Source organism: Hemibagrus wyckioides, linkage group LG16, assembly GCF_019097595.1.
Source record: "Hemibagrus wyckioides isolate EC202008001 linkage group LG16, SWU_Hwy_1.0, whole genome shotgun sequence".
Classification (NCBI taxonomy): domain Eukaryota; kingdom Metazoa; phylum Chordata; class Actinopteri; order Siluriformes; family Bagridae; genus Hemibagrus; species Hemibagrus wyckioides.
The window spans coordinates 6,375,742-6,399,203 of record NC_080725.1 but is presented as its reverse complement, the minus strand read 5'-3'; the positions used below and the strand labels follow the sequence as shown (position 1 = coordinate 6,399,203).

The following is a 23,462-nucleotide window of genomic DNA, read 5'->3' as shown; positions in this document are numbered from 1 at the left end:
GGGTGAGGAAACTTCATTCTATCCCATATTGCTCACAACGTTGCTCTGTGCAGTTCATTACAGAATTTCTGCCATACTGCTTAGCAATAAAAATATCTTGAATATATGGTCAAAATGATCTATTAAAAATTAAAAGAAACCAAATGCAAGATTATTAAACCTAATTTTTTGCATATTGCTAAGCATTCATTTCTAGAAAGAAACAATATTATTCATAATGAAAAAAATGTGAAGCTTAAGAATAGGAAAATATGCCTGGGAATAGGCTTAATAATCTTATATTTGGTTTAATCTTATAATATTATGATCCTGTAATCTTATAATAAGAAATAATAGATACATTTGACTAGATTCAAGATATTATCATGTACTAAGATGTCAGTATTTGCAGTACATGCCCTAAATCCTCTACAAGACCCAATGACAACAACACTAAACACATATAAGCAGCAATTCAACCAATGTACATGCTCATGTAAGGCCCTTGCTGACTTTTAAACCCTGCCTGCTGGTGCAGAAAGCGCAATTGATTATTTGACCTGGTGGAACAGAGCAATGAATGTAACTGATGGATAACTAAAAAGGTCATAGTATAAAGCCAGACCCTACCGGTCCCCCAACAGGATGCCATAGGCAAAAGCACAGTTCTTTCTAATACCATAGCCAAGGGTAACTGCAAGGAAAAGCTAATTATCCTATCAGTAGGTTTCTTAAACAAAATAAACAAGAAGCCAAAGTACAAGCAGTCCAGCCAAGGAAATGTTGAGTATGTAAAGCATTGCCCAGTGCATCACAAAATATCTGCCATGTCCTAAATCCTCTACAAAACCCAGTAGCAGTTTAGCGAATGTACACACTGGTCTAAGCCTCTTGCTGATTTCTAAACCCTGCCAGCTCAATTGGCTCAAAGCGCAATTGATGATTTGATCTTGTGGAGCAGAGCAGTCAAGGTAGCAGATGGATAACTAAAAAGGCAAGGTCATAGAAAAAATAGCATTGCCTTACCAGTACATCCCCCCCCAAATAGACACTAGAGGCAACCACCAGTGATGGAATTATTGTATCTTGAACAATTATATATGCAGATAAATGCAAAGTATGTGGATGGCCATGTAGTGCTACAAACAGGCAGAAAATACAACAAGCTGGTTTATGCTTCTTTCACCACAGGAAGACACTATCAGCTGCTGAGTATGCTGATTCTGGATACATGGCATGCCATTTTAAGAGAAGAAGCTCCTGGAAGCAGACATCTCTGAAATAAAACTATTAAATTGAATGCATTTGAACTCATTTGAACTCATTTATCATTCATGATTGCATGTGGCAGGCAGCAGTTACATAGCAGAAACACATTTAAGATATGGAAATCAAAGCTCAGTCAGTTGGAGTGTGTAGTTGCAGTCCTGGTGGTGCCTGGGCTTTAAAATGTGATTAAGTCTATACATTTTCTGAACGGACATGATGCCTAGTGGCAATAAGTTTCACACCATGGCCCTCCATCCTCCTGAGAATGTAAACAGATATAATGGTGTTGAGTGTTATGGTTGAATGATTGTTACACTGGAGGGGAGACAAATGGCAAGCAAAATTGCCACAGCTATACCCAGCAAAGAATACTTAGTTTAGAGAAGAGTGTCCAGTCATTTAGTCATATTACTAAGATAAAACATAGACTGTCCAGGCTAACACATTCAGATCTATGCCAGAAAATGTTCTTGTAGGAAAAGCAATCACAGTAATGTTGTTGCCCTTCGGCTGTTCACTTGGTCGCCACAGTGGATCATCCGATCTGCTGGGTTGGTTCCCTGCCCAGGAATTGAACCCAGGCCACAGCAGTGAGAGCACAGGGAATTGATCAGAACACTGGGATGATTTCTTAATCCTACTGGGGAAAAAACACACATGTAAAAGGAATAACACATTTGTCTTACAGTGTTTAGTCATAGAAGTCTGCATTATTTCAGAGAGTAAGTCTGCTAAAATCAGCCTGATCTTGCCTACAAGCATACCTGAGGCATGCCAGGTCAGCAAACAACCAAAACACAATTTCAGCTATTGAACTATGAAGATTTTTTTTTTCTCAAGACATTCTTTAGATTGCGGTGAGAGAAAGGGCTGTGTTCAGGGCATCTGACTAACAACAGGAAAATCCACTGTCAGGAAGTGCAAGCCCTCTTATTGTAACAGTATGTGATAATGCATTACTCTCTCTCTCAGTAGTTCACATCCATTCATTTTGTTCATTACTTCTTTGGACAGACTCTGTTTATATTGCTTCATGTTGGACAATGGACATTGTCTGAAAGCAGCTTTACAGAAGTTTTATATATAAGTTTATATATAAGTATATTTATAAGTTTAAATTAAAGTTACTATTTCATCCCCAAAGAGCAAGCCTGCAGCAACGGTGGAAAGAAAAACTCCGTGAGATGATATGAGGAAGAAACCTTGAGAGGATTCAGGCATAATTGGATGCTTAGAAACAAAAGATGGTCAATAAATAGTCTTCTTATTAATTGGATATTAAAATACCTTCCAGGGCATAACAGTGTAGCACATCACTGAACAGAGATCAGTGAGACTAATCAGGGAGCAATCATTTATTTTGCTTGATGATGCTGAAAGAATTTAGGAAGATGTCAATCCAGGATGCTTTCCATCTAACGGCTTAGTCACAGCAGATTAATCTTATAGATAAGATATATGAGTCAACACTAACCAATAAACAGTATTCTTTTAATCCTGATGTTGTCAAAGTGATGTGTAAATGAAGAGTGCAACCTTTGAAGGACTCTTCAGCACATGATCTATAACTGGCTTTAGGAAGAGGATGACAGACTGTCATCTCTGAAGTGACTCCTTTATTCATCTATAAAAAAAAAAGGACCCCTGAGACAAAAGAAAGGCAAAATAGATTTGAGGACATTGCAGTTAAACAGCTAGACAGATTATAGTTGAGTGCTGTACAGAATAATGGGATACCATTTTTTTTGGAGTATGTAATGTGCTGTCATCTGATTGAAGACTGCTGAGCCTGCTGCTTGAATTTCCATCCACTGAATAAAAATTGGCAAATGGTATTTATGGACTGACAAACAGTAAACAAACAACTTGGATGTTTTGGTCATTATAGACCACTTTTCAAAACTTAAAAAAAATGTATGGATGGATTTCCAGAACATCTGTGACAGTGGACAAGGTCTGTTAGGGGTCAAAATGACATAGTAATGGGCCTCAACAATTAATAACATTCAACCAGCCCTTTTTTTTGGGGGGGGGGGGGGCATATTGGTTTGAATACACTCTTAACCTGTATATAGTGTGGCTTATTTAACATAATAGACTTTAAACTCAGAGAACATACCTGCTCTCTCATACACACACTTATACAATATGTTCCCATTGCAATGTCTAGAAATCTTTCATACCTACATGATGTGCTACATGAACATAAGTTGAACTTCTTTGGCTTCTTGTTTGTTGTTTTATATTTGGGGATTTGGTGATACCACAGATGGCTACCCAATACACTTCATGAGATGCTTTTTGCTGTCTGCGCACTCGCACCATTTGTCACACTTCTGAGTTTTCCGACAAACTGTGTAGCCCTCACTAACAGAACATGATCTCAAAGCAGTATCATTACTGCTCACCATTAAATCAATGTACAATCTTATAAATATTCATAAATTTCATGCAGCTGATTTACATAATTGTGCTCCTAGCGTTGACCTGAATTTTATGTAAATGATAGCATGGTTGTGCAAGACATTTGCGTCTGGCATTTCTGGGTATTTTTTAAATTCATTGCATGAAGTAACAAGATAAATGTATTGATTGTATGCACTGAAGTACTGAAAAACAAACTAAACACTACTGCTTGGCACACAATGCTTTTAATATGCATTCACCAGTGCAGTATGACTCTTTTATTTTACTTTCTTTCTCTTTTTTTTTTAAAAAAAGTAGAGCTAAAGTCTATTTGTAGGGCACATTTGCAAACACCTGAGCTGAAAAAACACATGCCTCATTCCATGGCTAATGAAAGAGCCACAGCCGAAACGGAGAGAGTGAAGCGATGGCTTCTTAAACGCAACAGGAAGTACATTAGAATAATAGCAGTCCTGCTGGATCTGTAATGGCCCCCTTTTTCTCAGTAATGCACGGCAGGCAATGGGCACTGCTCACACTCTGATTAAAACAAATGAAAGATCCATTATGACAGGCTACTGAATACCAGACCTGACCATTAATGGAGGGTGAGGGGGAACAAAAAGAAAAGAAATAGCAGGAGATTATCATTTACCAGACGGCTGGGCATTCACTTCAAACGCCTCCATAAGCCATATACCATGAGCCGTAAATGCATGGACATACGCTAGAGACCAAAACGGATAGACTGTAGACGTTTGTTCTTTTAGAATTTAATACTAAGGTAAGGTTACATAAAATGATCATGCCAATAATGTTACTTACATCATGAAAAAAGGCATTACAGTATGGAGTAGGCTTGTCCTGTTTATCAAAAGGCATTTAGATCATACACTGTTACCCCCCAAACACCCCCAAACAATAACATCATTCCTGTTCTGCTCTTTTGACGGACATTTTTCTTTATTTTAATCCTGAAACCTGACAATAATGTGTTTACCTTTCAGAACATATACTGTGAAACATTAAAACACTAAACATTTTTTAATAATGGAATTTATCCACTTATATTTAATTTCTCTCATAAAAGCTGTTGATTTAAGCAGAGAATGTTTCTGCGAGCCATGTTTTCATGTAGATTTGTGAACAAGTGGACCACTTGCTAAGAGCTCTGATATAACAAAAATAATTTTGATTTAATCTGATCAAATGTTACAAACCGCAGACATAAAGCTACTGACTCAATGCAGACATGAAGACAGAAGGTTAATTTACATACTGAATGTAGTATAAAACTAAATGAATTACGTGCAGAGTTTAAGGTTAAGCTGCTGTGAGGAAAACAATTGACTTGTATTTATCAAAAATTAATGAACAAACAATTTTTGTTGGAAGTCTTCTGTCCGGTAAGCATGAATCACTGAGGAGGGGGAGTCCACATGGCTGGGTGACTGATATTGGTCTTTGCTGCTCCTGTTATATAAGGAGCAAACATTACCACCTCAGGGCTGGATAATAAATACACAAGCATGTTTGTAAATCAAGATGAAGAGTAATCCCTAATCGTTCAGACAGCCGTCAGACATCGACCCGCTCCAACTCGATCTCGGGGAATGATTCGAAGCTCCGAACCATGCTTTAGGAAAACATTTCCTATCAATTTGGAGACAAAAAATAGAAAGATGCATCAGGATTTTCATTTACGTTGCAGTCAAAATACATAAGAATCAACATTTTATCAACCTTTTAGTAATAGGCTTTTTCATTTACCGACAAAGCAAACGTTTGTAAGAAGAAGCTTTAGAAAATTTAAATACAAGAATAAAACCTCAATAATAGACTTGTATGCTCAGGTTAGAAATAAAAAAGAATCACAAAAATATACTTTTTGTTTACATGACATATAATTTTATATTTGTAATATCCTCTGCTTTTTTCTTCTTTTTTTTTTTAATTATTTGAATAGAAATATATTCTTGGCTCTTAAATCGAACAACAAAAAAAACCCAATTTGGTGTATATGGTGGGTGTATATATACATTTCTCATATTAGACCAAATAATATTATTCTCATATTAGCTAAGTGCAACACACCTTGTATTTTGTCTAATATTAATGACCTTTTATTTTCACTGAAATGAAGGGCACAAATTTCCCACGAGAAACTGAGACATGATGGGAGATTACTAATATGAGCTATGCAAAGAGCTTCCAGTGGGGTGTTGGTTAATACTGGAGACATCATAACACCTACACGACTGCCAATCATGCTAGACTAAAATGTACTCAGACGTTAAAATCTGGAGGTCATACACAATGTGCCATATAAAACACACTGGTAAAGTTCAAGAACTTCTGATATTCTGATAAAAATAGTGCTCAGCTAATACAAGATGATGTGATGCTGTGCCTCTAACGACATGAGGGGAAAAAAAACTCTTTTCTGAGGTCAAAATAACCTTAATGATACTGCACCAGGACTGTGGGCTAATGGTCTCAATTTGAGGGATCTATCTATGCTGTTTTTCTATAATTACACTGAGCACATGGATCAGACCAGTGGAGAAAATAACAGCACAGAGACCCAGGTAGTTACATCATGTTTCAGGCGCAGCCTACAGTATAATTATTTAGAAAAAAAAAGTCTGGAACATTGAAAGGACAGGAACATCTTGTAAAGATATTCAAGAGTGATAATATGCGTAAGCGTAAAATATGACCTTAAGCTAAGAAAAATGCAGTGCTTTCAATACTTCTGCTTTGTATATGGCTACATGCACTCAGGGCTGCTGCGTATGTTTTGTTTTGAAATCTGGCGAATCTCACATCTCTGGCAGCATTGTGTACACTCGACAATACAGAGACACAGTCACTGTCACAGTATCACCTTCATTATTGTTTATGTTTGATGAAGCATACACCTTTCTCCAGCTAACTAAAATGGGCTATGCAGGTGTTCTGACATATATGATCATACCACGTATAGAACAGCAGCTTCGCCATTATAGTGGAGAAGTCTGAAGCAGAAATGATGTTTTATATATAATGAAGTGTTTGTGGCCATGGATTATGTTTTATGGGTTATTCTAACTTGGTTATGATGCACAGAATTAAAACCATTTACTGGAATAAATTTTAAATAGACCACCTTGTGTGTTTTTACACCCGACATTGGAAGTTTAACACAGACCTGCATATTTCTCAGAAAAGAGTGAAAAATATATTCCAGATGAGTACAGAGACAATAAGATATGACTTGTTTAAGGCAAAAGGCCTCAAGTTATCACTGTTCAACAAAAGATTCTGATCAGACTTTACATCAAGCTTACAAAGCTAACATTACAATCCATCTTTTTCTGGAGGGCCATTTTATGTGAGGTGCCCACAATTTAGAATAGAAAAAAATGTAAAATATAATTCTCTGAGAGGGAAATCATCTCATAACATGAGAAAAAGGCATATTCCCTGCTCAGAGCACAGCATCAATACTCATTATGTAATATGCAAAATTTACATAATCCCTGTAGAGAAGCATTCTTTCAGAATATCATTGTGTCTTCCTAAATGCCAGTAGGGAGCTAACAGAGGCCTGTACCCAACAGACTAAACAGAAAACCCCATCTGTTTGCATGAACTAAATTCTCAAACAGCTTTCAGACTTAAGGTTGAGAAGGAAATCCATTTCTGTATTGGCTTTGAGGAAGAACTTGTTCTGCAATTAGAAAACATGGAAGGCTTCAGACTGTGCAACTCCACATGATGAGACAAACCTGCTGTTTGTGCTGGATTGATTCCGATGCCATCTGCACAGAAAGAAATTAGAAAATCATTATAATGGCATTTGTGTGCAAAAAACCTATCAGACTGGAAAGCAAACAATATGTCAGTGAAAGACAAACTGCTGAGTAACATTCAGGCAACTGGCGCAGGCACCTCGAACATCAGGGTCAAGCCACGTGAAATTAAATCTGGTATTATTACATCTATACTGAGCCTGGGGCTCTGTGGACTGGACTAAATAAAGTGGCAAAAGTAAAACAAGAATAAGAGCAGGGTTATAACCTGACACATAACTCTGGAGCTGAACAAGCCTCAACTGTGCAAATATTCACTTATGCAGGTTTTGTAGGATTGAAAGCTCTGTCCACTAGGGGGCAGATGAGGGCCAAACATACCTCCCCAGCACTGGAATTGCTTTTATGGCCATCAGATTTGGCACAACAAGATAAAAAGTGAAGATGCAATGACTGGAGAAACTGTAACTAAATGTTCACCCCACACTTTGGAGAAGCAATGGGTGTGTCGGTGATGGTGGGGGATGTGATGATGATAGTAGGCGTAACAATGATAGCAGTGGTAGTGGTGGTGGTGGTGGTGGTTATGATTGAGGTGATGATTGGGGTAATGATGATAGTTGTAGTCATGGTAATAGAGGTGGTGGTAATGATGATGGTGTCGATGATCATTTTAGTGGTGGTGGAGGTAACGATAACGCTGATGATGATGGCACTGGTGGTGGAGGTAATGATAACGCTGATGATGATGGCACTGGTGGTGGAGGTAATGATAACGCTGATGATGATGGCACTGGTGGTGGAGGTAATGATAACGCTGACGATGATGGCACTGGTGGTGGAGGTAATGATAACGCTGACGATGATGGCACTGGTGGTGGAGGTAATGATAATGCTGATGATGATGGCACTGGTGGTGGAGGTAATGATAATGCTGATGATGATGGCACTGGTGGTGGAGGTAATGATAATACTGATGATGGCACTGGTGGTGGAGGTAATGATAACGCTGATGATGATGGCACTGGTGGTGGAGGTAATGATAACGCTGATGATGATGGCACTGGTGGTGGAGGTAATGATAACGCTGATGATGATGGCACTGGTGGTGGAGGTAATGATAACGCTGATGATGGCACTGGTGGTGGAGGTAATGATAACGCTGATGATGATGGCACTGGTGGTGGCGGTAATGATAATGGTGGCAATGATGATCGTGATGATGGTAGCAGCGGTCAAGAAAAAGATAATGGTAATGGTAATGATGATGGTATTGGAAAAAGGGCTGTCACTTTCTAACTGATATTTAGTATTTTTCTGCTATATTTTGTTGTATTGTTATATTCTGCTATATTTTGTAATATTGCATATTTTGTTATTTGATATATTTTTCGTCATATTTCTGTACCCTAATTTGGGTATTTTTCTGATATATTTTGTTATATTCTGCTATATTTGGTAATATTTTATATTTCTGTTATTTGATATACTTTTGCTATATTTTTGTACCCTAATTTGGGTATTTTAATATTTTTGTTATATTCCTTCCTATTTTATCTATCCGGTGGATGGATGGATGGATGAATGAATAATAATTGGTGGTAGAGATGATGATAATGGTGAGGGGGTGAATATAGTTTTTTGTTGTATGTTTTTTTTTGTAATATGCAATAGCAACTAGACTAAACCTGGTAAATCTTCTCAACCCTTCCTAATGTTAGAGATTATGTCAGGGTTTTTTTTCCTCTCCTTGCTGTTACTATCAGGTTATTTCTGCTCTGCTCTTGTGTTTCCCTCTCCTGTCCCCTAACTCCGACCCTGAAACTACATAAGCAAAATGTGAGTCATTTTCTGAAATGGAACAAAATATACTAGGGGGTTTCTCTGTGGTATGACCCATGTTATTTGTGGGAAACAGAGCTTGTCATCATTTCCTACCGGACTCTGAGTAAATCTTGTTCTCCTATAGCTACAATGAGGGTAAAAACATTTCTACTCACCATTTGTAATAATGGCACTGGTCGCAGCAGGCACTTTAAACTTTTAAGGGAGAAAGGGGGAGGGAGAGAGAGAGAGAGAGAGAGAGAGAGAGAGAGGGAGAGGGAGAGAGAGAGATATGTGAGAAAATTGTTATACATTCCAACAGCCACTCACAACAGGATAAATACTGGCACTGAGCGCAGCATGGCCTCTCACAGACAGAGCAAAACAGGTAATCTTCCCAGGTAATTCGAGGTCTCTGCTATGACAACTGAATGGGGAGACAGAATAATACAAAAGAGGTTCTCAGGGTTTAATAGTGGGAGAAAGCGACAGAGAGAGTGAGGGAGCATGAGCAAGAAGAGGAGGCAGTTGGAGAAAGTGAACTCTCAGTGAGGGGTCTCCGAAAACACACCAGAAGTCACAATGACATTTCTGTGTGAAGCTGCGGGAAAAAAAACAAGGGCTATGACTGCCTGCTGTCCTGCCACTTGCAGAATCAGAACTCAAACTAATGCATAATCATTTGCAGATAATAACTATAGCTGTTTATTTTGGGAAGTGTATATTGTTGTGTGCAATGGAAAAAATTATACAGTCACATTGTGTTACTCCTCAGGGAGAACGAGTCTCCCCCCCTACACTATGCACGTTCCCCCGAGACCGCTGAGATCCTGCCGAACTTGGAATTTGATTCAGGAAAAGCGCTGAGGAGAAGTCATCGGGAAAAAAAGTGCTCCAAATACCATGCTGAAGTGTGGCACTGCAAGAAGTCAAAGGCAGAACAGATCCGCAGACATGAGAGATGAGATCACTAGGCTTTGTGGCTTATCACAGTATCTAGTTTATCAGAGTGTCATTAAAAAAAAAAGGTTAAAAATCAGTGTGATGCTTGTCACCCACATTTGGCTTTTCACAGTCTCAGTGAAGAGACGAAACACTATTCGGAGCAGTGTCAGTTTCCACAGAGACAGAAAGAAATTCAGAAAACTGTGTGACAAAAGCCAGAAAAACAGATGCGACTAACAGGGGAAAGCAACAAAGATTGAGGGTTAAAAAGCAGAAAACACATATTTTGCATACTGACGAGAGAAGAGGGTGCATCTCAAATTACATACTTAGGCAGTGTTCTGTCATTGTGTAGCATAAATAGCATGCGCAGTGTATTGATGCTGAAAATTTCAACAATAAGAAGTGCACTTCAAGTGCTCAGATGATGCACTTATTCTAAAATGTGCAATGTTGGACACTCAAATGCTCGCAGATTTGCTTATGTAACAAAAGAGGGGCGGGGCTACCAGGCATTGACGCCGGATGAGAAAATATAATATAAAAAGTCAATCATGTGGAAAATCCGTCTTTTCAAATGCTTTTTGAATTAGCCCATGCTGTATGATTAATGTTTCAACGTTTAAAAGAAAATCACTGTGTTCCGTCAAAGCTAGCAGCATCACGTTATGTGCGTTTCATGTCATTTGCCTTCGAATGGAAAACAACAGCTACGTTCGGTTTCTAAAAAAAACCCATTAGTGTTCCATTTGAGACAATACTATTCTCAGTGCATAGTGTGTCGTTTGGGACACAGCTAAAGACGGCTTGCTAGCCATTATAAGAAGTGGGCTTTTAGGAAGCTCCAAAGAAAGAAGGAAGGAAAGAAAGAAAGAAGGAAAGAAGGAAAGAAGGAAAGAAAGAAAGAAAGAAAGAAAGAAAGAAAGAAAGAAAGAAAGAAAGAAAGAAAGAAAGAAAGAAAGAAAGAAAGAAAGAAAGAAAGAAAGGGGACTAGAAGGGCGAAGCAGTAAGTAAGGGTTGAAAAATAAATGCTGCTCCACGTAATAGATATTGACAAAAATGAGTGCAGGCTTACTGTCTGCCTGTTATGAAGAATAGCTTAAAGCTTCCTGTGTGAGTGGAAATGTTTATTGCAGTTAATTGCAAGACTAATGTAAAAACAAGGAACTGGATCATTAAGCTGCGAGGGATATCGTCAACACTCCTAGCAAGCTCACCACAAACAAACAAAAATTGATTTTCAGGATCAAAATAAAAGGAAAGTTTTCAAATAAAACATACGCCTACATGCCATTCGTAGTTTCCACGTTTGATTTGTTGGCTCAGAGGAGTGATCTAAAAAGACGGTAATTTACCAAAATGATTAAGAGATACTATGGTCTTAAAAAAGAACACACTTGTAGTTCATCTCTAAATTGTTTGCTTGTGAGTCTCTACAGCATAGCTGGATGTGAAGGACACAAGTATGCCAGTGTTTCATAATCCCGTTTTCATCCTCACACAGAAGCAAAATATTATACTGTAGTAATGAAACGACATGGTTTAAAGCTCTCTCACCTCTTCTGCTGCAAACTTCAGCACGGCTGTGAACGGCGTCCCTTCAGGTACACTCAGTCTGGAACACAGAATGTCAGGAGTAATGATCAAATTGTATCTGTATAATGATCCGGGAGCACTTCATGTAAAGAGATGAATGGCTGAAAACAGCAGATAAATAAGAAACGAGGAAGGCAGGAGAAAGTATATAGAAGGGAAATTAAGATAAAATCCATAAATCTGCAGCTAAGGCATGAGAAGAGTTTTATTAAATGAGATCCAGAGTTTAGATCTCTCCATTATACAGAACTATGGAAAAGTAATAGCAATGTGCATAAAAAAAAGCAGCTTAATCCTGCCTTGACTGTAACATTACACTGACTGACTTGCTGTCTAGAATCAACAAAGCTGCCGTATCTAGAGTGCATCCAGCAAGTCGGAAAATCTGCGTACACATTTACCTTCGCCTAGTAACAACTACGTGAATAAATAAAGAACTATGGCAAAAACAGGATGCAAACTTCATCTAGAAAAATGATTAGCTTAAACAATCCTGACCAACTCAAATAATCCAAGTCAACTCGACTAATCACAACCATCTTGATTAATTGCAACCGGTTTAAATAAACACAACCAGCTCGACTAATCACAACCGGTTAGAATAATCACAACCAGTTTAAATAAACACAACGACCTCAACTAATCACAACCAGCTTGAATAATCGCAACCATTTCAATATTCACAATCTGCTCAAAGGATGAATATCAACTCAAATAATACCAATCAAATATTCCAAATCGAATGAAATGAATCTGATCAGCACAAATAATATTGATGATCTCAAATAAGCACGATCATCAGGTCCATCAAGCTGCCACTGCTGGGTCCTTGAGCAAGGCCCTCAACTGCTCAAATGCCAGAAATATACTGAAAATGACTGAAAATCACACTGGCCAGTTCTCATTAAGTTCACAGGTCAGAGATTAAAAAAAAAAAAGATTACTTCCTGTGATTTATCAAGATAAGTTGAGTACATCATTCTCAGCATTCCACGATCTTGTAAGTTTCAAGAAAAGTAAAGCTGTGAAATTTCTTTTTGTGTGATTTCTCAAGAAATGTGCGTTGCTTGTCAAGGGTTCTCAAATTTTAATGAGTGCACATTATGTGGAGCAAAAAAGAACAAAGCAATGCTTTCAACATTTCTGCTGTCGTAAGCAGACTCAAATAATAAGAGCTAGGACGATGGAATGGAGGAGTTCTACAGTGCTTTGAGAATGCAAGACGGCTGTAGTCTCTCTCTCTGTCTCTCTCTCTCTCTCCCACACACCCCGCAGTGCATTAAGGCTCACTGAATATTTTGATGACGATGAAAATCATGTAAATTATACGCTATTAGGCCATTTGAAAATATTCAATTTCATCAATCCCTGACAGAGACGTATCTTCTTTTACATATCCGTGTCTAAAACACTTCTCTTCTAGTCACTCTACACAGGTGATATTTTGATATTTTAGGACATCTATGTAGAGAGAACAAATATGAGCTCTCCTAGGATATGTTATCAGAAAGCAGGCCAATCAGGTTACTTCTTTGTGCGACACACAACCATAGCAAAAAGCTGTTTACACAAAATAAGAGAGCAGCAAAACACATTTCTCTACATAAATCTGTTCTTTATACTTCTCATTTCTAAGAAAATGCACCAACATCAAATTCCCTTGGGATCTATCTATCTATCTATCTATCTATCTATCTATCTATCTATCTATCTATCTATCTATCTATCTATCTAGTTTCATATGCATGCATTGTCAGTTTCTTTATGGAAGCAATGTAGTGAGGAAATGTATAGAGAAGCAGCTCATCTACAGTCCTTGAGTCTCAAAGAATGAACATTTAGTTTTCAATACAGAAAATACATCAGTACATCTGCTTTCACAACACAAGCACTCTGCCTCCAGAGCTGATGAAAGACTGAAAACTACTTTGTGTACTAGCTTTACCACACAAACACAGCTTCAGAAACTACTGGACTTCTGTGATTTTCATGAGACATCAGAGAACAGTGGCCATATATATATATATATAGGCATTAAAATAACGAGAGCTTCAGCTAATGTTCACATCAAACTGTGTGAAGTGCGTAAGTTTAACTGTGGCATGGATGTAGGTGCGAGTTTGAGGATTTCAGAAACTGTTGATCTGGGATTTTCTTATACAGAAAGGTTTGGGGGGGGGGGGGGGAACAGTTCTGTGGATTGAAACACCTTGTTGACTGAGGAATATGCTCCTCTGGTTGGTTTCTAGTCTTCAGTAACTCAATCACTGTGTACAAACACGAGGGGAGGAAAAGCATCTCAGCAACATCAAATCTTGAAATGGATGGACTACAAAAGCCCAAGACCACATCAGGTTCCACTCCTGTTAGCCAAGAACAAGAATCTGAGGCTATCATGGGCACAGACTCCACACTTTTTCAAATCATGAACAGTCCATTCTTGTTCTTGGCTTTGCAGAAGTGGGACTTCTGTCGCTGTAGCCCATCTGTCTCAAGGTTTGATGTGTTGTGAAATGCTTTTCTTCTCACCACAGCTGTAAAGGGTGATTATACACACACTTACACACACTTACACACACTTACACACACTTACACACACTTACACACACTTACACACACACACACACACACACACACTCTCTCTCTCTCTCTCTCTCTCTCTCACCTGTGTGAACACACACACACTCTCTCTCACCTGTGTGAACACACACTCTCTCTCTCTCTCTCTCTCACCTGTGTGAACACACACACACACTCTCTCTCTCACCTGTGTGAACACACACACACACACTCTCTCTCTCACCTGTGTGAACACACACACACACACTCTCTCTCTCACCTGTGTGAACACACACACACACACTCTCTCTCACCTGTGTGAACACACACACACACACTCTCTCTCACCTGTGTGAACACACACACGCACTCTCTCTCACCTGTGTGAACACACACACGCACTCTCTCTCACCTGTGTGAACACACACACGCACTCTCTCTCACCTGTGTGAACACACACACGCACTCTCTCTCACCTGTGTGAACACACACACGCACTCTCTCTCTCACCTGTGTGAACACACACACGCACTCTCTCTCACCTGTGTGAACACACACACGCACTCTCTCTCACCTGTGTGAACACACACACACACACTCTCTCTCACCTGTGTGAACACACACACACACTCTCTCTCACCTGTGTGAACACACACACACACTCTCTCTCACCTGTGTGAACACACACACACACACTCTCTCTCACCTGTGTGAACACACACACACACTCTCTCTCACCTGTGTGAACACACACACACACTCTCTCTCACCTGTGTGAACACACACACACACTCTCTCTCACCTGTGTGAACACACACACACACTCTCTCTCACCTGTGTGAACACACACACACACTCTCTCTCACCTGTGTGAACACACACACACACACTCTCTCTCACCTGTGTGAACATACACACACACTCTCTCTCACCTGTGTGAACACACACACACACACTCTCTCTCACCTGTGTGAACACACACACACACTCTCTCTCACCTGTGTGAACACACACACACACACTCTCTCTCACCTGTGTGAACACACACACACACTCTCTCTCACCTGTGTGAACACACACACACACTCTCTCTCTCTCTCTCACCTGTGTGAACACACACTCTCTCTCTCTCTCTCACCTGTGTGAACACACACACACACTCTCTCTCTCACCTGTGTGAACACACACACGCACTCTCTCTCACCTGTGTGAACACACACACAAACACTCTCTCTCACCTGTGTGAACACACACACACACTCTCTCTCACCTGTGTGAACACACACACACACACACTCTCTCTCACCTGTGTGAACACACACACACACTCTCTCTCACCTGTGTGAACACACACACACACTCTCTCTCACCTGTGTGAACACACACACACACACTCTCTCTCACCTGTGTGAACACACACACACACACTCTCTCTCACCTGTGTGAACACACACACACACTCTCTCTCACCTGTGTGAACACACACACACACACTCTCTCTCACCTGTGTGAACACACACACACACACACTCTCTCTCACCTGTGTGAACACACACACACACACTCTCTCTCACCTGTGTGAACACACACACACACACTCTCTCACCTGTGTGAACACACACACACACACTCTCTCACCTGTGTGAACACACACACACACACTCTCTCTCACCTGTGTGAACACACACACACACACTCTCTCTCACCTGTGTGAACACACACACACACACTCTCTCTCACCTGTGTGAACACACACACACACACTCTCTCTCACCTGTGTGAACACACACACACACTCTCTCTCACCTGTGTGAACACACACACACACTCTCTCTCACCTGTGTGAACACACACACACACACACTCTCTCTCACCTGTGTGAACACACACAGTCTCTCTCCCAGCTGTGTGACCCCACACACACACTCTCTCTCACCTGTGTGAACACACACACACACACTCTCTCTCACCTGTGTGAACACACACACACACTCTCTCTCACCTGTGTGAACACACACAGTCTCTCTCTCACCTGTGTGAACACACACACACACTCTCTCTCACCTGTGTGAACACACACAGTCTCTCTCTCACCTGTGTGAACACACACAGTCTCTCTCTCACCTGTGTGAACACACACAGTCTCTCTCTCACCTGTGTGAACACACACAGTCTCTCTCTCACCTGTGTGAACACACACAGTCTCTCTCTCACCTGTGTGAACACACACAGTCTCTCTCTCACCTGTGTGAACACACACACCCTCTCTCTCACCTGTGTGAACACACACAGTCTCTCTCTCACCTGTGTGAACACACACAGTCTCTCTCTCACCTGTGTGAACACACACAGTCTCTCTCTCACCTGTGTGAACACACACACACACTCTCTCTCACCTGTGTGAACACACACAGTCTCTCTCTCACCTGTGTGAACACACACAGTCTCTCTCTCACCTGTGTGAACACACACAGTCTCTCTCTCACCTGTGTGAACACACACAGTCTCTCTCTCACCTGTGTGAACACACACAGTCTCTCTCTCACCTGTGTGAACACAGTCTCTCCTGTGTGAACACACACACCCTCTCTCTCACCTGTGTGAACACACACAGTCTCTCTCTCACCTGTGTGAACACACACAGTCTCTCTCTCACCTGTGTGAACACACACAGTCTCTCTCTCACCTGTGTGAACACACACAGTCTCTCTCTCACCTGTGTGAACACACACAGTCTCTCTCTCACCTGTGTGAACACACACAGTCTCTCTCTCACCTGTGTGAACACACACAGTCTCTCTCTCACCTGTGTGAACACACACAGTCTCTCTCTCACCTGTGTGAACACACACAGTCTCTCTCTCACCTGTGTGAACACACACAGTCTCTCTCTCACCTGTGTGAACACACACAGTCTCTCTCTCACCTGTGTGAACACACACACACAGTCTCTCTCTCACCTGTGTGAACACACACAGTCTCTCTCTCACCTGTGTGAACACACACAGTCTCTCTCTCACCTGTGTGAACACACACAGTCTCTCTCTCACCTGTGTGAACACACACAGTCTCTCTCTCACCTGTGTGAACACACACAGTCTCTCTCTCACCTGTGTGAACACACACAGTCTCTCTCTCACCTGTGTGAACACACACAGTCTCTCTCTCACCTGTGTGAACACACACAGTCACTCTCTCTCACCTGTGTGAACACACACAGTCTCTCTCTCACCTGTGTGAACACACACAGTCTCTCTCTCTCACCTGTGTGAACACACACAGTCTCTCTCTCTCACCTGTGTGAACACACACACACACACACACTCTCTCTCACCTGTGTGAACACACACAGTCTCTCTCTCACCTGTGTGAACACACACAGTCTCTCTCTCACCTGTGTGAACACACACAGTCTCTCTCTCACCTGTGTGAACACACACAGTCTCTCTCTCACCTGTGTGAACACACACAGTCTCTCTCTCTCACCTGTGTGAACACACACAGTCTCTCTCTCTCACCTGTGTGAACACACACACACACACACACTCTCTCTCACCTGTGTGAACACACACTCTCTCTCACCTGTGTGAACACACACACACACTCTCTCTCACCTGTGTGAACACACACACACTCTCTCTCACCTGTGTGAACACACACACACACACCTGTGTGAACACACACACACACCTGTGTGAACACACACACACACCTGTGTGAACACACACACACACCTGTGTGAACACACACACACACACACACACCTGTGTGAACACACACACACACCTGTGTGAACACACACACACACCTGTGTGAACACACACACACACACACACACACACACCTGTGTGAACACACACACACACACACACACCTGTGTGAACACACACACACACACACACACACCTGTGTGAACACACACACACACACACACACCTGTGTGAACACACACACACACACACACACACCTGTGTGAACACACACACACACACACACACACCTGTGTGAACACACACACACACACACACACCTGTGTGAACACACACACACACACACACACCTGTGTGAACACACACACACACACACACACCTGTGTGAACACACACACACACACACCTGTGTGAACACACACACACACACACACACACACCTGTGTGAACACACACACACACACACACACCTGTGTGAACACACACACACACACACACACCTGTGTGAACACACACACACACACACACACCTGTGTGAACACACACACACACACCTGTGTGAACACACACACACACACACACACCTGTGTGAACACACACACACACACACACACCTGTGTGAACACACACACACACACACACACACCTGTGTGAACACACACACACACACACACCTGTGTGAACACACACACACACACACACCTGTGTGAACACACACACACACACACACCTGTGTGAACACACACACACACACACACCTGTGTGAACACACACACACACACACACACACACCTGTGTGAACACACACACACACACCTGTGTGAACACACACACACACACACCTGTGTGAACACACACACACACACACACCTGTGTGAACACACACACACACACACACACCTGTGTGAACACACACACACACACACACACACCTGTGTGAACACACACACACACACACACCTGTGTGAACACACACACACACACACACACCTGTGTGAACACACACACACACACACACACCTGTGTGAACACACACACACACACACACACACCTGTGTGAACACACACACACACACACACACACCTGTGTGAACACACACACACACACACCTGTGTGAACACACACACACACACACACCTGTGTGAACACACACACACACACACACACACCTGTGTGAACACACACACACACACACACACCTGTGTGAACACACACACACACACACACCTGTGTGAACACACACACACACCTGTGTGAACACACACACACACCTGTGTGAACACACACACACACACACACCTGTGTGAACACACACACACACACACACACACACACACACACACACACACACACACACACACACACACCTGTGTGAACACACACACACACACACACACCTGTGTGAACACACACACACACACACACCTGTGTGAACACACACACACACACACACACCTGTGTGAACACACACACACACACACACACCTGTGTGAACACACACACACACACACACACCTGTGTGAACACACACACACACACACACACCTGTGTGAACACACACACACACACACACACCTGTGTGAACACACACACACACACACACACACCTGTGTGAACACACACACACACACACACACCTGTGTGAACACACACACACACACACACACCTGTGTGAACACACACACACACACACACCTGTGTGAACACACACACACACACCTGTGTGAACACACACACACACACACACCTGTGTGAACACACACACACACACACACCTGTGTGACACACACACACACACACACACACACCTGTGTGACACACACACACACACACACCTGTGTGACACACACACACACACACACCTGTGTGACACACACACACACACACACCTGTGTGACACACACACACACACACACCTGTGTGAACACACACACACACACCTGTGTGAACACACACACACACACACACCTGTGTGAACACACACACACACACACCTGTGTGAACACACACACACACACACCTGTGTGAACACACACACACACACACCTGTGTGAACACACACACACACACCTGTGTGAACACACACACACCTGTGTGAACACACACACACACACACCTGTGTGAACACACACACACACACACCTGTGTGAACACACACACACACACACCTGTGTGAACACACACACACACACACCTGTGTGAACACACACACACACACACCTGTGTGAACACACACACACACCTGTGTGAACACACACACACACCTGTGTGAACAAACGTATATTGTTCATAACTTATTGCACTACCTCAACCATTGTTAATATTTCATCCACTGCTATATTTTTGTGTTTAATTCTATTTGCACTACCTCAACCGCTACTACTGCATTTTTTGCACAATACGTGTTGTCAGGCCGCTCTAACATTATATATATATATATACACACAACTGTTCGAGAGGACCGTTAGTTGGTTCGACAGTCCAGGGCCAGCCCTTTTTCAACTACAGCAGAGCTACATAACAACTGGTCACCAGAAACCCCTGTATCTACAAGAACAGTTTGTCGAATTCTCTCACGCAGTGGTCTCAATGGCCGAATGAGTGCTCAGAAACCAGCATTCAACAGAAGACAACTAAAAAATCGTGTTGCATTTGCCAAGGCCCACAGCTTGCAGGAACGATGGACTGTGGAAAAGTGGCAGAAGGTTGATTTTTCCAATGAATCATCTATTGAACTGCATCCCAATCGTCGCAAATACTGCAGAAGACCTATTGGAACCCGCATGGACCCAAGATTCACACAGAAAACGGCCAAGTTCGGTGGAGGAAAAATCATGGTTTGGGGTTACATTCAGTATGGGGGCGTGCGAGAGATCTGCAGAGTGGATGGCAACATCAACAGCCTGAGGTATCAAGACATTCTTGCTGCCCATTACATTCCAAACCACAGGAGAGGGCAAATCCTTCAGCAGGATGGCGCTCCTTCTCATACTTCAGCCTCCACATCAAAGTTCCTGAAAGCAAAGAAGGTCAAGGTGCTCCAGGATTGGCCAGCCCAGTCACCAGACATGAACATTATTGAGCATGTCTGGGGTAAGATGAAGGAGGAGGCACTGAAGATGAAACCAAAGAATCTTGGTGAACTCTGGGAGTCCTGCAAGAATGCTTTCTTTGCCATTCCAGATGACTTTATTAATAAGTTATTTGAGTCATTGCCGAGACCTATGGTCCTCCAAGCTCATGGAAGTCATACACAATATTAATTCTTTTTCCACTGCACCATGACTTTATGTTCTGTACTGTACATTATTTCTGTTAAGTGACAAGACTTTTGTCTAAGCAAAGTCTGACCTTTCTCTCCTAATTAAATAATTAAAAATCACGGCATGATAAGATTTTATTTTGGTAAAATAAGCATAATCTAGAGGCCTTTATCTTTCATATAAGCCACTTCTGATTCCAAATGATCAACTAGAAGTCAAGTTATTATTTGTTGTTCCTACAACTTGGATAGGCGACAAGACTTTTGTCAGGGCGTGTGTATATATATAATAATGTTATTAGTTACCTGGTTTTTCTACAGTATCTCAAGTTGTACACATTTTATTTTATTTCATTTCATTGCACATCGCATTTCATTGTTTCAGAGCTTTTTCGGCACTAAGTGTCCTGTGTTATTGTGTTGTCTTTGGGTACTTATTGTTTCTGCACTGTCCTGTCTTTGCTCTGTTTGCACCTAGTTGCACACTTTGCGAAGACAAACTTCGGTCCTAGCTGTGTTGTTGTTTTTTTGTGTCCAAACCATATGTTGTATGTTTCTGTAGCACCAGGGTCCTGGAGAAACGTTGTTTCATTTCACTATGTACTGCATCAGCTAGATGTGGTTGAAATGACAATAAAACCTTCTTGAATCTTGAATCTTTATATTACTCTAGACAGTTTGGAGCTTATAATGGCTATAACCCGCCCATTCTCCTCGGATCTGTTTCTTCAACAAGGTGTTTCATTCTGCAGTCTCTCCACATGCAGGATGTTTTTGGTTTTTCGCACCACTCTACATCACCCTGGGAAGTAAAACTTACAGCATACTAATTTACAGATTAGTTTTCAGACATTAACATGCCGTTTAAACTAAATAAACATCAATAAACACACAACACCTCTACACCTGGCTTGCTAGCAAGTTGCTAACATCTGGGTAAAATCAGAGACTGATACAAAGCGGTCACATCTGTCAGTTAACAGAAAAACATCTGGTCGAGCAAATAAAAATGTGACACCCGGAAAAGAGAGTTTGGAAAAATATTAGAAATTGACTGAATGAATGGAGCTGAAGCTCACACTTACACTTTGTAGGGTAACCGAGGATCCGATGTCAGAGTAATCTTAAAAGTTACTTTAGACCTAAAACATAAACAGACACATATTTCACTCTTCCTGCAAAACATACAACTGTTTAAAGGCGTGTGTTAAATAATATAACTACACTTACATGCTGTAAACTTAAGAGAGCCGAGCAATGTGTTTATGCCGAGCCGGAAGTAGCGGGGTCCTGATGTAACACGTCAACCTACAACCGGCGGAATGGTTTTATTCTTCTTCTCTAATATTTAATTTTTCCCCCCGCTTCTTAAAAACATTTACTTTCTTCGCGAACAGTTTAAACGCACCAACACACTACACAACAAATAATCTCCGCATCGTTTGTAATCACACTCAGGCAAGTTCTGGGGACACCTAATAATCTACCGTAAATATTGTTTTATAAGCGACCTTCAGATTTTTCTGTTATTATTATTATTTCTTGCTTCAGTTACAAGCAAACAAACCAGGTACATACTCAAGTCACAGAATATGACGATATATAGCCAGAAATAGTTTGAGCAAACTATTAACAAAGCTCATATAACAAAGAAAATAATAATAATAATAATAATAATAATAATAATAATAATAATAATAATAATAATAATAATAATAATAATAATAAAATGCATAAAAAAGAAAAGAACTGTAAAGTAAATAAATAAATGAAACTGAAATAAATAAATAAAACAAAAGGGGCTTTTAGATTAGTCCAAAAAATAAATCAGTTTAAGAGCTTTCTTGTTTCTAACCAAATTTAAAGATTTACACAAGAGTTTAACCTCATTCGTCCACTGGTTAAAGATTTAGGTTTAGATTTAAACCACCTGCATATATGAATGAAAAACTTTCCAAAACATAACAAAAAAAAATTAATAACAAAACCCAACTCTTTGTTTTCCAAACAAATACCATACCTAATTATCTTTATGGTAAGGGGTGGGAGTTCAACCTCCCTGGATACAATTATTCACCTCCAAATTAAATTTTAATCCTAAAAATTCGTTAGTAGGA

The 23,462-nt window shown here is 41.1% G+C and overlaps 1 protein-coding gene across 1 annotated transcript; it reads right to left on the bottom strand.

Annotated features, from left to right (window-relative positions):
• Window positions 1-4,407: 4,407 nt before the first annotated feature.
• On the bottom strand, window positions 4,408-22,767 carry ufm1 (ubiquitin-fold modifier 1). Its single transcript, XM_058412558.1, has 6 exons — window positions 22,576-22,767; window positions 22,431-22,487; window positions 11,775-11,832; window positions 9,449-9,488; window positions 7,425-7,457; window positions 4,408-5,307 (listed from the first exon to the last, which is right to left on the bottom strand). Coding segments are annotated over exons 1-6 (276 nt in total). The 5' UTR covers window positions 22,578-22,767; the 3' UTR covers window positions 4,408-5,221.
• Between the last annotated feature and the right edge of the window lie 695 nt (window positions 22,768-23,462).